The following is a 15,776-nucleotide window of genomic DNA, read 5'->3' as shown; positions in this document are numbered from 1 at the left end:
ATTTTTTTTCAGGCAAAATGACCTTCATTATCATTACCTATTCTGTAACAAAGGAATTTTCCTCTACTTATCACCTTAAGCCCTTGAAATGGTTTTGGAAATAGGAGATATAATGGCCAGGTGACCCTGGCCGCAGTCTGCCAAATGTCTCCCTCAGTGTAGCACTGGGTCGCTCAACCAGTCACTTTATCCTTGCAGCCGTTTCTAGTTAGAAAGGAGGTAGGCAGGAATCTGCATGCAACTAAGGCAGACAGAATAGACTGAGCTACCCACCTTTTGAATCTGTACTCTAAGTTCCAGTGGCTTTTAGTTCCAGTGGCTTTTAGTTCCAGTGGCTTTTTCTGAATGTGAAGGAGCAGAATAGGAATCAATATTTTGAATATTAGAAAATAGAGTGTCAGAATTATATTGATTTAATTTTTGTTAGATGGAATTTGAGTTGTTTCAAGCAGAGAATCCAGAATTGCTCTTTTTAGATTATAATCCTCTTAGTATAAAATAACCTTCTGGCAGTTTGTGGTATTTAATATCTTAAATATGATTTCAGCAAGTCAAAATGTGGTTGGAATAAGTCTTGAATAGTAGCTGAGGCACTTTTGCTTATTTCATACTCCAAAATCTCAATATAGTATATAATATAAAGCAGCTCATAATAAGAATGTCTTCCTTTTTTCATTATGAAAGATTTGTTAAGTATTATAAATTTCAAAGGGCCTCTAATTCACTACGAAAAAAGGCACCATTTTCAAAAAGCCTGGAAAGTAATTTCATTTCATCCTATTATGGTATGCCTCTGTATGACAGGACTTGAAACCAAGTAGAATTTATTTATTTATTTATGTATGTATGTATGTGTGTATGTATGTATGTATGTATGTATGTAGGTTTTGGTGAGGAAGATTGGCCCTGAGCTAACATCTGTGCCCATCCTCCTCTATTTTTCTGTATGTGGGATGTCACCACAGCATGGCTTGGTGAGTGCTGTGTAGGTCCACGCCCAGGATCTGAACCTGCAAACCCTGGGCCGCCAAAGCCGAGTGCATGATCTTAATCACTACGCCACCGGGTTGGCCCCAGACTTTTTTATTTAGTAACTGCCAAGGTTGCTGTTTTGAGTGGATAAAAATATTTCCCTGACCTAATAATTACCAGTGTTAAGGTTTTATTTAGACTGGGTCAAAAAGTTCTCAATGCCTGCCAAAATCTTGATAATGCATTTGAAAAAATGATTTAATGATTTGGTCCACATCTTGTTTAATATACCAGTACTACTATTTTGTATATAGGAAAATCAACATATTCTTTCTTCTGTACCTGAAGGGCTAGGATAAGGTAGGAAATCACCAGTGGGATTAAGTTGAAAATGATTTATCATGTGAGGATGCTCACTAAAGTTGAAGTAATAAATGTTTTACATTAGATAAAAAGGCTAGCCCTCTCTTGTTTTTAAATCTAATTCACCTGAAGTATTTCTGCTTTTTTTAAATGTTTTAATGTTTAGCTTTATAGATTTTCTATATGTAGACATTAATTTTTAAAGTTAAATAAGTAGTAAAACTGAATGTGTTTTCAGAAAAACAATTCAACAAGTAACAAATAAGACTGTTTTCAGAGTCCTTCAGGTGAAACAAGTAATGTCCTTTTGTAAAAAGTATTTTTCCTTCTTTCTTTTTATTTGTTTTACTCATTAATTTATTCATTCACTTCTTCATTTGTCTTTTAAATGGCAGTATCCCTCTGAGGAAGATATGATTGAATGGGCCAAGAGGGAGAGTGAGAGAGAGGAAGAGCAAAGGCTTGCCCGACTGAATCAGCAAGAGCAGGAAGACTTAGAGCTGGCTATTGCACTCAGCAAATCTGAGATATCAGAAGCATGAAGAATTCTCCTGTCCTTTGCCAACCACACAACACTCTTCTTCCTGAATACTGAAGCTATTTACAGTGTGTATCAAAACTACCTATGAGCATGGGAATACAAAACGTTTGAGATACCTGTAACAGTGACAAAAGTTTGGGGTTTTTTTTACTCCATTTAAGATTTGTCTTTTTTTTTTTTTTCCCCCTGTAAAAGCAGTAACACAGTCAGACTTCACCTAGGCCCCTGTTCTCCTGTGCATTTACTGTGAGCTTCTGCCTGCCTATACTACTTTTACTGTGTAAAGCTAGAGCACCCAAGCTTCTGCCTTCTGGAATATAGAGAAATAGTTTCACCTGTGGTACCTGTGTTCTATAGTTACTCCAATGATAGCCAGTGGGTTCTTAAAGTTTGCAATATTCTCCCGATTTGAATGGTAGAGAGGGGAAGAGAAAGAGCATGCTATTTCTGATAGTGCACATTGGCCAATTTAAAGAGCATGTTTGTATTTCCTGATAATCAAAATCTTGTTCAATTTGTTTTTTATAGACAAGGAAAAATATTTTGTGTAAATTGACTCCACTATTGAAAAAGAGATAATTTAGGTTGAACCATTATAGCTTTGGACTCAATCTTTTCTTAAAGAAAAATGTTAAAGCCTCATGTGTGAAATATACTTAAAAAAATTCTCTGGATTTAAAGAATTTTAGATAAAGAGATACCTCTCCATAATTTTAAGTGCTAGACAGTGGAGAAAATTTATTACCTGAAATATACCAATGAGAGTATAAGGTAAGCAAAAATCTTAACATGGCAACCATTCTGCCACTGCTATGGCACTGTCTTCTTTAGTTGATGGTAGGTTTATTTTTTTACTTTTGCAGAAGAAACTTCAGCAAGCTAGAACTGGAAGGTACTTTAATTTTTTGTATATATATATTTTTGTTTTCTTTATTGAAGTCTCAATTACTTGAAATGTAATAATTTTCACTGAATACAAATGAAAAAAGTGACATGTATTAAATCATATTATTGCTTTTTGTCCATCTTTGTGGTTTAAAATAGTTTATTCTCTTCTTCTCTGTTTTTCACCTATAAAATTGGCAGACTAGCAAAACAAATCTTGTTTTTTTAATTGGGAGAGAAGGGACCTGCCAAATTATCCAAGCTCTTCATGTGATAAAAGCCTATCTCCTGTAAAACTGACCTAGCAGACAAGCTGAATTGAAATAGACTGTGAAGTAGGCTGTAAATTGTAGAGTAATCTTAGTTTTTTTTAACATCAGTTACTGACTTAGATAGTGTATTGAATACCAAGATAAAGAAAAATGCACCTAAAAACTAATTAAAAGTCTCTGTGGTCACCAAGTCAAGATGGTATTGATTTGTGTTAATCAGAGTAACTTATTGCCTAGCCTATGAATAAATTCCCAAATATCCAATTCGTTTCAACTTGAAACGGTGCTTTTTTTCTCTCCACACACAATTGGACTGTTGCAGTTTAAAACAAACTTAAACCACTTTCTTGCACTGCTAACTTTTTCTACTTTTATAAATTGAAACATTTCAGCATAGAAGTCATACATATCAAGCAAGAGCTGAATTATAATGACAAGGCTTTAATTTTGAGAAACTAATTCAGTGACCTAAGGATATATTGCAAAAGTTGATTGAGAAGGTAGTGTTGGGAGTTGTGATAGGTAGTGGTTTTGGGTTTTTTCCTTCCCCTTACACTTCAGGAAAAAGGTAAGTTGACTTGAACAACCTTCTTTTGCACTGGGAAAATGAACAGATGTTTGAAATGCTTTTAAAGTATTTTTTTTAATTAAAAAAACACTCTGGAAAAACTAAATATATGTAACTTATAAACACCGACTTTCAATGTAATAAGTGTACCCTAATCTTATATATGTTTAACTGGATTACATAGATTCTTATCTTTTGTTAAAATATGTATACTCAGTGGACCAATATAAAGTATGTATATATTATATAAATATATATATATATGTATGTATCTATATCTCCATGCTCTCTTGTGTAGGGTGAATGTCTTAGAGTCGTTTGTGGTTATATTTTACATTGTTGACTCTGGCTCCAGAGCCTGTGCTGGAAAAGGGCAGATAAGTATTCCTGAGAGCGAAGTGGCACTAAGAAAGTTTTAACCATCTTCTGCATACTTGTTCAGGTTTATTTGCGCTCTCTTTATAGAATTTCCTCTTATGTTTCAAACTTCTAAATTGTAGCTTGTAATTATGAGAACAATAAACTTTTAAGTAATAATAAAGCATACTATCCACATCCTATTTGAAATGGAGTTTTACATAGTTCTCTCATGTCCATGCTGTGTCCAAGGAGGGGCAGGTATATAATCAGCACAGATTAATAAGTGTAAAGTGCTTGAGATAGTACCTGGTGTAGAATAAATACTCAATGCATGTTAACTATTATTTTTAGTTATCATGTCCTGTTTTTGTGAAAAATAGGAAATGTGTGTGCATAGAGACAGTGCCTGAAACAGGTGGCTTAGCATCTATTTGTTGAAGGAGGATTTGTGACATGGACTCTAGGAGGGCACTGTGGTCTAAAAAATTCATATAATCCTGGGGTGGAATCCCTGGTCTGCCATTTTTGAGAGTTATTTAGCCTCCTAGAGCCTCATTTTCCTCATCTAATGAACATCATAACACCTAACTCACAGGACTGTCCTGAAGGATTGTACTTGGACAGCTTTTTAATATTATTTATTTTAATTAAACAAATTCAGCCATGTTATTAATAGTGAAAATAGCTGTTGGCTATTGAGTGCACATTATGTGTCAAGCACTTTGTGTGTGTTCTTGTTTAATCTTCACAACAGCCCCAACTGGCACTATTATTATCCTCTAGTGTTTTAGAACTGGGGAAACTGCGGCTCAAAAAGGTTAAAATAATGTGCTTCAGATCATATGCCTAATAAGTAGATGAGCCAGGAATGAAACTCGGATCTCTGTGATTCTAAAACATGATACTCTTTCCAGTTTACCATGCTTTGTCTCATTTTGTGTGGAAAAAATATGCTTATAGGAAATGCTTGGAACAGGACATGATAAATAATAACAACAAGTAACATGGTAAGCTTCAGGCAGGATCGTTTGGTGCTTTACATGTCTTAGTTCATTTAATCCTCACAACAACAGTAACTCTGTAATGTATAGGAACTATTATAGTCTCCATTTTATAGGAGAGGTGCCCTCCATTTTATGCGGCTAGGGCGGGAATTAACCCAGGAGACTGGCTGTAGAGTTCTAACCACTACTCTCTATTCCTGATAAAGGTGAGGAGCCAGAGGAGAAATATCATAAATAGAATAATCCATGTAGTCTCTGCTTTGAGGATTAATGAAATAGACCTATGACGTAGCACATGGCATCTTATAAAACATTTTCCAATTCATTCTCCTGTTTAATCCTGATCAGGATTTAGAATAGTTTCTGACACATGAAAGCACTCAACCATTGTTATTAATATTACCATAAGTGATAAGTATGTAGGGGAGATGGCCAACCTTGCTTTTATTGAGGAAATACAAATTTTAAAACCATGAAGCTAGCAAAAATGAAAAATAATTTAGGGGCCGGCCCAGTGGCATAGCGGTTAAGTGCGCGCGCTCCACTGCTGGCGGCCCAGGTTCGGATGCCCGGTGCGCACTGATGCATTGCTTGTCAGGCCATGCTGTGGTGGCGTCCCATATAAAGTAGAGGTAGATGGGCACAGATGTTAACTCAGGGCTGATCTTCCTCACCAAAAAAAAAGAAAAATAATTTATCAGTGCTGGCAAAGCCCTGGAAAGAATACATAAGAAGGTAGGCAAAGAGTAGGTTTTGAAGAGTTTGCCTCACAGGGTAAGGCATTCTAGGCAGAGGCTGTGGCTCTGTAACAAGACAAAGGGGTAGGGGACCATATAGTGTGCTAGCAAGCAGCAAGGATTGAAGTAGTCCAGTGTGACTAGAGTTTAGGTTTGTGGGCAAAAGAGTGAAGTATTTGTGTTTGTATGTAAGCAAGACCTCACTGGTGGCGATTTGGAGGATTGCTTTGGGAAGGAACCAGGTAAGGCAGGAAGAGCACGTAAAGGCTGTTGGAGTCCTTCAGATGAGATGGTAGGGACATAAAGTGTGGCTGTGGCTGAAGCCTGAGGGAAGGGGACCAAGTTAGGAGAATTAACAGGCCTTAGAGTCTGATTAGATGTAGGTGGTGAGGGCAAAGGAGTGGCTCACAAATGTTAGCAAGCATCAGGATCACCTGGAGGGCTTGTGAAACCGCAGATTGTGGGCCTCATCCCCAGAGTTGCTGATTTCAGCAGGTCTAGAGTGGGACCTAAGAATTTGAATTTCTAACAAGTTCCCAGATGATGCTCAGGTTGCTGGCCCAGGGACCTCTATTTGAGAGCCACTGGAGTAGGGGCTAACTTCCAATTCTCTTTGTTCTCCTGCTAGTTTTATTCAATCTACTCAGTTAGTTTGCAGTGTTGTGGCACCTTGTCATTCTAGACTTGACCTGTGGATTCTGCTTCACAGTGTAAAGCACCTCTAGTCTTTCTTGTGGATAGAGAGAGTTTCAAAAAACAGTAATAATTGCAAGCTAACAGATGACATTTACTATGTGCCAGTACTATTTGAAGCATTTTATATATACTGATTCATTTTAATCTCCATAGCAGTCCTTTAAGTACTGTTATTCCCAGTTTAAAGATGAGAAAGCTGAGGTGCAAAAAGGTTAAATAACTTGATCACAGAGCCAAAAAAGTGCCAGAGCTAGAATTCAAACCCCGGCAATCTTGCTCCAGAATCCATGCTCAGTCAGTCTGCTCTGCTGAAGGAAACTTACATTAAAGTACTTTCCATGCATGGATCTATAATGTACCTCTTACTGCCAGAAAGCCCTATATTGTGTGAGTTTTGGAAATGCCCAGTGAGAAAATCGTTGTCATTCCATTCACTTTTGCTAAGGTGTATTGTGTTTTGGGTACTGTGCTGGGCCAGGGACAGAAGACTCCTATGAGGGCCTTGCCATCAGGGGAGATAAGACATTTACTTACAGTTAATTTCACAACATTGCATATTGAGGATTATGATAGAAATGTTGGGACACCCAGAGGACAGAGAGAGTAGTTCTAGCTGAGAGGACTGGGGAAGGCTTCCCAGAGGAGATGTCCCCAGGACACAGTATTCTTAGATGGTGACCGTTGAAATAAAAAAAGCACAGCTCTCCCAAGGCTGCATTGTTGGGTGTCAGGGCTCTGTTGACTGGAAAAGGCTGGCAGATGGTCTCCCAGGAGGCCTCATTTAAGGGCATTCATTACTTTAGTGAATTCACTCTGGTCTGAGGTCTGACCTTCAAGTGTAGAAACCTGATTTTCATTAGTAAAACAGAGATAGAGCTCCCATTAAGCAAGTTCACAGGGACTGATGTAAAGACCAGAATGTCAGTTTCCAGTAAAAGTTGCCACAAGGTTTGGAGTGCCCACAATTGGTTGAACAAGATTCCTTCTCCCTTGTTGGTGCCTGGATGCCTCCTGCCTCGGAGGCGCTTCACTCTCTGCGGCCAGGGCTGCCTGGGCCCGTGTGATGAACACGTTTTTTTAGATTAATATGTTTAATCAGGCTACAGTCTGGTTTGGCTGGTTGGGTAGCTACAATGTCTTTTTGGGGTGACTTTGCATATTTTTGCTTTCATTCATTCTATGTGGCCTCTGTAGTTTACCTCCTCCTAATGTAGATATTCCCGTTTCTGAGTTCTTAGTGAAACATCTCAGCCCCTGGGCTCTGATTCCACCCTTTCATTGATCTTATTATTTATTGAGTGGATATGTGCAGGCCTTCTCCCTGACCCATCCTCCTCCAAACCATCAACAATGTCCTAACAATTCTGCCTTTTCCTATCTCTCAACTCTGTCCTCTCCATCCCTGGTGCCACTGCCCCAGTTCAAGTCTTCTTCATCTCTTTTAGACTTTTGTCAAAGTCTCCTAATGTCCTTGCCACCAATCTGTTTTTGTCTCTGCTTCCAAACCATCCTCCATGCTGCAATCAGATTCTTCTAGACTTGGAAATCTGCCCCATCACTCCTACAATAAAACATGCCACTGATTCCTATGACACTCATGTTGAAATTCTAACTCCTTAGAATGCGTTTCCTTCATAATCTTAATTTCTGACTGGTATTTAATCAGTAATGGCTTGAATATGTAAGCTGGTTTTTCCCCTTTAAACAAATTTTGAGAAAATGCTACTTGAAGGAAATAAAGTACCCCTAATCTGATTGTAGAGTATGGAATCCTTTCGAAATGTGCATAATTTTACTCTCTAACTTGATGTTTTTCAGACAACAGGCTGTAATACATTAGTTGGGTCATGAAATCAGTTTAGTGAATTGAGCAGCATGGAAAAAATGTAAGCACAGTAGTATAGTAGAATGAAGTACCATGTACCAATAATCAGCTTCAGTAATTACCAATTCACATCCAATCTTATTTTGTTTATTTTCCTCCCCACTTCCCTCTCATGTTATTTTGAAGCATATCTTATACTTCATTTCTAAATTTTTTAGTATGTTAATGAGCAGTATTTTAAAAATCATGAGATGGAATTTGGTATTGAATATGTACTAGGTCACAAGATAAAATGTTTGAAAGCCAGTGATTTTGTAAACATCTCTTTTCAAGTAAGAAATGTGGGTCCTAATGTTATGTATTCAGGTTAATAATATAAAAGATTATCTCATGGATGGGGAGCTATGTCTTTGTAGAGAGACCCCACCTCTTTTTCTTTCCCACCCCAATAAGTGTATAGAATGTGTTCAGCTGCCCAAGACCTGAGGGCCTAGTCTCAGCCTCTCCTTTCTGTTTCCTCTGGAGTCAGAACTTGAGAGGACTGAGTTCTTTTGTGGAAAAGAGAAGAGACGAGGAAAAGTAGCTGACGCTTACTGAGGACCTTCTCTGAGCCTGGCACTGAGGCTCTTAATAGATTACCCTGTATGATCCTCACAACACTTAGAATTCTAACATGAGGTATGGAAAGATGGAAGTGACATGGCCAAGACCCCCCAACCTAGGAGAGACCAAGCCCGTTCCAGCCCAGGGGCCTCGGCTCTGAGACCTGCTCTTGCACCATACCAGGCTGCGTTTTGCATACCTGGCCTTAAAAGCAGCCCTTTGGGCCTAAGCAGTAACAGAGGTCAAACTCAGCAACCCTGGGCTCTAAGCAAGAACTGATGTTCTCAGAGAAAACCCTGATTCATTCCAGCTTTCTGAGAATGTTCCTGGCCTTGTAGAAAGAACTCAGACCTTGGAGTCTTATAAACATGGGTCTAAATTCTGGCCTTACCATTTGCTGGCTGTGTAACTTTGGGTAAATCTTTCAATCTCTCTGGACCTCAATGGGGATAACAGTTATTTCACAATGTTGTCGTGAAGATTAAAGATGATGGATATAAAGTCTTTGTTCCTGTTACATGGCAGATGTTCACTAAGTAAGAGCTGTCATGTCTGTTTAAGAAGACAGAAAAGGTAATAATACATTTTAGGAAAATGTCTATGATTAAATGAAAGGGAATAAAATTCAGTGATCTTGAAAGTTTATTGATACAGAACACTTCATTCCTCACTGATTCTGGATAAAACTATCACATAGTAGGAGGTGCACATGACACACACTGTGTGTCCAGCACTGTTCTGTTTTGTTTGCATTAACTCATGTCATCCTCACAGCAACTTTTGTGATAGGTGCTGTTATCCCCATTTTACAGATGAGAAAACTGAAGCACAGGTTAAGTAACTTGCCTGAACTTCACACAACTATCAAGTGGTGAGGCCAAGATTCCAACCCAGGCAGTCTGGCTCCAGAGCAAGGGAAAGAATAAAACCTGCTCTACCTTGGGGTTGTTCTGAGATTAAAAATAAGATAAGCTTTGGGAAGGTGGTTTATAAATGCCATGTGCATTTTAGGAGCTTGTGTGGCGGGCAGATTGGGGCTGGGGTTAAGAGATAGACTCAAATCTAGCTGCTTGGGTTGGGTCCTAGCTTTGCCACTTAACTGGCCTTTGTGATCTTGAGCAGATTACTTAATCCTCTGCTGCACTTTCTCAAGTATAAAAATTGGGCCTGTAAAAGGACATACCTGATATATTTTGAGGATAAAATGAATTGGTACATGTGAAGGGTTTAAAATAATGCCTAATATAGTTCTAAACAAATGATGGTAATGATGAAGAAGAAGATAATGGGAGTGAAGACGATGGAGAAAAAGGAGAACAGGAAACAAAGCTTGAAGTTTGGGAACCTGGGATTGAATCCCAGCTCCTGTGCTGAGCTCAGGAACATTTCTAAACTTCTGACTCAAACATTCTCAAAACAGAATTGTTGTTCAGATTAGAGCTAAATTAAAGGTCCTCAGTGCAGTGCCTGCCACTGAGTAGACACTTGATAAATAGTAGTTCCTTCTTCATTTACTCAACACTGAGCACCTACTCTGTGTAGCAGTGGTGCTAGGCTCCGTGGAAGACCCAGATGTGAGACATTCTCTGTACCTTCAGATAGAAATCTGAAGAGTGGGACTAATATGGTCATTGATGACTAATATAAGGGTTGAAAAATATGTAGTGCTGAATGCTGTGAGAGAGACATAAAAATGTAACCTCTGAATAAGGAGAGATTCCTCCATTGGGAAGAGACAGGAGGGCTTCCTGGAGGAAGTGGTGTTGGCTGTGGGCGCAGAGGCTGGGAGGGACTTGAATCCCACCTGGGATTAGACTGAGCTCTGGGCCTATAGGAGACCAGCTTTGAGGCTGTGTGGTATTGAGTCCTGTAAGCCCAGGAGGAAGTTGGCTATCTGCAGTGCCCAACGCTGCCAAGCTGGACAACGCTCTGTGTGCTGAAGGGGTTTGGGCTCTTGGGTGCACTGTAACTGGAATTTCCAGATCTGGAAGCTCAAGCTTTGTGGTCAGATAGGCAGCATTCTCAGGCCCTTGTTGATTTGCCAGGACCATGACATGAGTGCTCAGAGAAAGGGGGAAAGGTATTTTCTCTGCTGCCTGCCAAGGAATAGTGGGAGAACCTGCCCAGATAGATGATCCTTGAGGCACCTGCCCTCTGCTTTGCTTCGGCCTCCTACTCCATGCCTACGCCACCTGCGGACCACAGGCAGGCTAGAGGGAAGCGCCAGATGGGGCAGACAGACCTGGGTGTAAGACCTGGCTCCACAGCTTGGTCTCAGGGAAGTCAGTTAACCCCTCTAAACCTCAGTTTCATCAACTGTAATGTGAGAGTAAGCGAGTATTTAGTAAGATGAAACTAAATGAGTTTGTGTAAAACACCTGGCTTAGGGCTTGGCCCATTAGAGAATGTCTCAGACTTGTCAGAATCAGTCATCATTTGTTAGACACGTGATTTGTGTTGTACAAGTGCCTAGGATACAGGCCCAGCCCAAAAGGAGACAGAAATAGTCCGTCAGCCACCCTGCTTCCGCCCTGTGTTCAACCCCCATCCTCTCTTACTGAGAGAAGTCTCCAGGGACCTGTGAATCCATCCTCAAATACCTCCTCAAGGTGCTCCCCTGCTCCTTTGTCCTTAGTTGAGCTTCCCATGGAAGCCTGCTGGACTGCACCGCCGGGGGCTCACCTTGCTCCAGAGCTGATTCTTCCACTTGTTAGTAGTTATTTAAAATAAAAATCAAAAACGCACGTGACCTAAGACAAAATCTGGGGTTTCAAAGAAAGTCTCTACTGGAGACAGGCAGTGTCTCATTCCCTTCTGACTGCCGCCTCCACAGGGGTCTGGGAATCAGAAGTCTGGGAACGGGGTCATGCCCCAGTGCCTTGCCTGGCCAGCAGACTCCACTCTCAGGCCCACAGAGCTCTTTCCTACCTCCCTGCTCCCCTGCTCTGTGCCCTGCCCTTGCGGCTGTCCCAAGCCCCTGGCGCCATTTAGGTGCAGCCCTGGTTAACGTAGGTTCTGTACTTCGGCAGGAGGGAAAGGCATTGGTGACACCATCGCCCATCTGTACAGAGGCAGGGCTCTAGACTGGGAGTGGAGAGGCCTGGGGTAGGTCCTGATGCAGCCACTGGCCCTCTGTGTGACCTTGGACAAATCCTTGGCCATCCTGGGCCTCGGTGTCTCCTTGTGACTAATGATGGGTCTCCACGGCTCTGGACGGGAGTGGTCTTGCGATGGGACCCCAGGTTGGCTCGGCTCCGGGACACCGACGCCCTTGCCAGGCAGGAGGCGCCCGCCGCGGCGGGGAGGAGCCGCCGGTCCCGCCCCGCCCAGGTGCTGCCGCCGGAGCCGCCACGAGGGGCCGCCCGCGTCCATGGCCTTTCTGACCGCCCGGAAGGGGGCGGCCTGCGGGAAAAGCGACCGCAGGTACCGGGCGGGGCGAGGACTCGGCGGGAGGCGCGGATGGGACGGAGGGGCGGCTGGGGAAGAGCCGACGGCAGGGACAGCTGAGGGGCACAGCTGGGGACAGCAGTGTGCGGGCTCCCCGGCGCGGGGTCACAGCGGGAGGGCCGGGGCCCGGCGCCTCGCACACCCCCACGTGCCCCCTGTTCGCGTGTGACGGCCCCGGCAGTGCTGGGCCTGAAGGAGGCGGCCCCCCAGCCGAGTCCTACCCGAGCCCCGCCTCCAGTGCCGCAGCCTGTGGGCCACCTGCGAGGGCCGCTCGGGAGCTGGACCCTGCGCGCGCTGCGAGTCAGGTTTGGGCGCCGCCCCTCCCCTCAGCCGGCCGCTCCCGCACCTGGTCCTCCCCGGCGCCTCAGGAGCAGAGACCTGGGCGGCACCGTGTGCCCCGACAGGTGACAGCAAGCACACTGTCCCCCCAGGGGCTGTCCACATCTGGGGGCACAATGTGGGGGGAAATCCTGGGTCCCACCCAGTGCGGGTTCCAGGTGGAATTATGTGCTCCGCAGCTCCTCTAAGGTCAAACCTTCAGGGATGTGGCACTGCCTCCTGTGTGTCGCCTCCACCTCCCCAGCTGTCCCCACCTCCAGGATAAGTTAGTGTCTTGAGATGTGTTTCCAGGAGAGAGGGGATAGCCCTGATCTCTCTTCTGAGCTTTGACCCCCAATTCCTTCATATTTACGTATTTAAAGTTCACCCTGCTGCTAGCCCCCCGACCCCCTGCCCTCCAGTGCCTCTGACTGTCCTATGAGCACCTCAAACTTGGCAAACCCCAAATCAGACTCCACATCTTCCCCCCAAACCTGTTCCTCCTCCTGTGTCCCCATCTCAGTGAATGGCAGAGTCATCCACCCAGTTGCCCAAGCCCAGAACCTGGGAGTCATGGCTCTCAACTCCTTCCCGCCCACCCCAGGCTCCAAGTCCTGCTGATTTTTATCTCCTGGATGTCTCTCAAAGCTGTTCATTCCCCCTTGGACTATTGCAACAGCCCCTAACTTTCCCAGTTCCTCCAGTCTCCCCATTTCCATGCATCCTTCAGACTGGTGTCGTCTTCTTTTTTTTTGTGTGTGTGAGGAAGATTAGCTCTGAGCTAACATCTGTTGCCAATCCTGCTCTTTTTGCTGAGGAAGATTGGCCCTGGGCTAACATCCTTGCCTATCTTCCTCTACTTTATATGTGGGACGCCTGCCACAGCATGGCTTGATAAGCTGTGTGTAGGTCCACGCCCAGGATCCAAACTTGCAAACCCTGGCCGCCAAAGCTGAGCGTGTGAACTTAACCACTACGCCACTGGGGCAGCCCCAGACTGGTCTCTTCTAAAGCACAAACCAGACCATGTCATTTTGCTGCTTTAAAACCCTTCCACCAGGCTGGCCTGGTGGCATAGCGGTTAAGTTCACGTGCTCCGCTTCGGCAGCCCAGGTTTCACAGGTTGCCTCTGGCTGGAATGCCATCCTCCGCGCCTGACATTCACCCCATAAGACTCAACGTTAGGTGATCTCTTTTAGAGAGCCTGTCTGACCCCAGCCTTGAGTCAGGCTCAGGAGCTTTCAGGGCTCCAGCATCTTTGCTTTGCTCTCATGGCTCTCATTCAGACTTTCAACAAACGTTGTTGTACACTTACCCTGTTCCAGGCGTTGTGCTAGGCACTGCAGAGATGGTGTTACTTCAGACATACAGGTCCGTGCTCTAGGAGACCGTGTTCTAGTGGGAAAGACAGACTAAACCAGTAGGCAAGTAAACAAGTGGACACCAGAAGTAGATGCTGTGTAAAGCTTAAAATAGGGCAATGTGATGGACACTAAAATCGACTATGTCCAGAGCATTCCTGGCAGTGAGGACGGCTCATGTCAAAGCCTGAGGTGTGTCTGAGGAGCAGAAAGTGGGGTGGGTGGTTGAGGATCAGTGCCTGGCGGGATCTGGGGAGGCAGGCTGCCCAGAACAGCAAGGAGTTGGGATTTCATTTTGTGTTGGGAAGCCGCTAGAGGGCGTCAGGGAGGGGATTTACATATTGAAAGATGACCCTGCTACCCTATGGAGAAAGGATTTTTCAGACAGATAGGCCATTTCAGCGCTGGGTCACGGTCAGTCATCCTCTTCTGTCTCCACATTACACATGGGTGGGGGACAGAGTTCATCTGCTCCCGGATCCCGGAGCCCAGCACACAATAAAGCTTAGAGTGGGCCGTAGTTCCGATGAGGACATGGGGGAATGATTTCTGAGAAGGGTGAGATCCCCTGGCTGGGATGGGAAGGAGTGGCCGTGTCCAGATGGATTTCTTGCCCGAGGCCCGCCCTACCCGTGAGAACTCAGTTGTGCTCTGTCCTGCAGGCACCGGGGAGCCTTCAGAGTTTCAAATGTGTGTATGTTGCTGATGTCACAGTGAGGAGGGAGACAGGGAGACCTGAAGGGAGGCTGGCGTGGTGATCCAGGACGGACGCTGGAATGTGGATTAGGAGAACAGAGGCAATGGGGGAAAAGCAGCTGAGAAGGCAGAACTGAGAAGTGGTGAATGGACAGGCTGGGAGGCGAGACCCAGAATCACTACTGATGGGAGGGACGTGAGAGACAGCGAGGAGGAGGGGAGAAGGGGCCCTCTGGCCAAGTAGGGAGCCTGGACACATGTGAGGGCCTGGACACATGTGCCTTGTACTTCAGGTGGAACTTGCTGGACACAAATACCCAGAGAATTTTTCACTCTCAGTTGTCCCCACAAGGTCTCCCACCTGAGGCACAAACCTAGGTCTCTGTTCTCCCAGCTCAGGACCTGTGACTTCTCCACCTCAGCCCCTCACCCGTCTCCCACAGCCTGGCTGAAGGGTGAAGGGCTTAGGACGGGGCTCATCCCCTACTCTGCCACTTACTTACTGGCTCTCTGACCTTGATTCAGTTACTTGATCTGTGTGAGCCTCAGTTTACCCAGCTGTAAAATAATGGCTACTCACTGAGCGGTGGGAAACCTAGTGAAGTCACACTGGTAAAAGACCTAACAGACAGCCGCCGTGGCGTATTTGGTATTCAGTAAATGTGAGTTCAGGGGCCAGCCCCGTGGTGCAGGTGGTTAAGTGCACACGCTCCGCTGCGGTGGCCCGGGGTTTGCCGGTTCAGATCCCGGGCGCGCACCGATGCACCGCTTGGCAAGCCATGCTGTGGCAGCGTCCCATATAAAGTAGAGGAAGACGGGCATGGATGTTAGCCCAGGGCCAGTCTTCCTCAGCAAAAAAGAGGAGGATTGGCATCGGATGTTAGCTCAGGGCTGGTCTTCCTCACAAAAAAATAAATAAATAAAAGTGAGTTCACTGCCATGAGGTAATCTTCCTTCTAAGGTATTTGCATTGAACAGAGGGAATTCTGAAAGGCTCGGGAGCCAATGGTGGGTTTCCAGGCACTAGCTGGGAACTGTTAGGATAGGAAAATGATGCCCATGCATGTTATGATGGGGACTGCCATCTACTCAGCCTACAAATAGGGCCCCTTTCTAGCCATACCAGTA

General features: G+C 44.4%; 1 protein-coding gene across 6 annotated transcripts in view; it reads left to right on the top strand.

The window, feature by feature from the left end:
- Positions 1 to 4,156, top strand: part of EPS15 (epidermal growth factor receptor pathway substrate 15) — a 136,660-nt gene extending 132,504 nt beyond the window's left edge. For all 6 annotated transcript variants that reach the window (XM_058552390.1, XM_058552387.1, XM_058552389.1 and 3 more), the window contains one exon: positions 1,731 to 4,156. In XM_058552390.1, coding sequence (XP_058408373.1) covers positions 1,731 to 1,877 — 147 coding nt within the window. In that variant the 3' untranslated portion in view covers positions 1,878 to 4,156. The remainder of the gene's footprint in view (positions 1 to 1,730) is intronic.
- Positions 4,157 to 15,776: the final 11,620 nt, after the last annotated feature.

The sequence above is a fragment of the Diceros bicornis genome, chromosome 13 (assembly GCF_020826845.1).
Source record: "Diceros bicornis minor isolate mBicDic1 chromosome 13, mDicBic1.mat.cur, whole genome shotgun sequence".
NCBI classification, from domain to species: Eukaryota; Metazoa; Chordata; class Mammalia; order Perissodactyla; family Rhinocerotidae; genus Diceros; species Diceros bicornis.
This window is presented reverse-complemented; position numbering and strand designations above follow the sequence as displayed.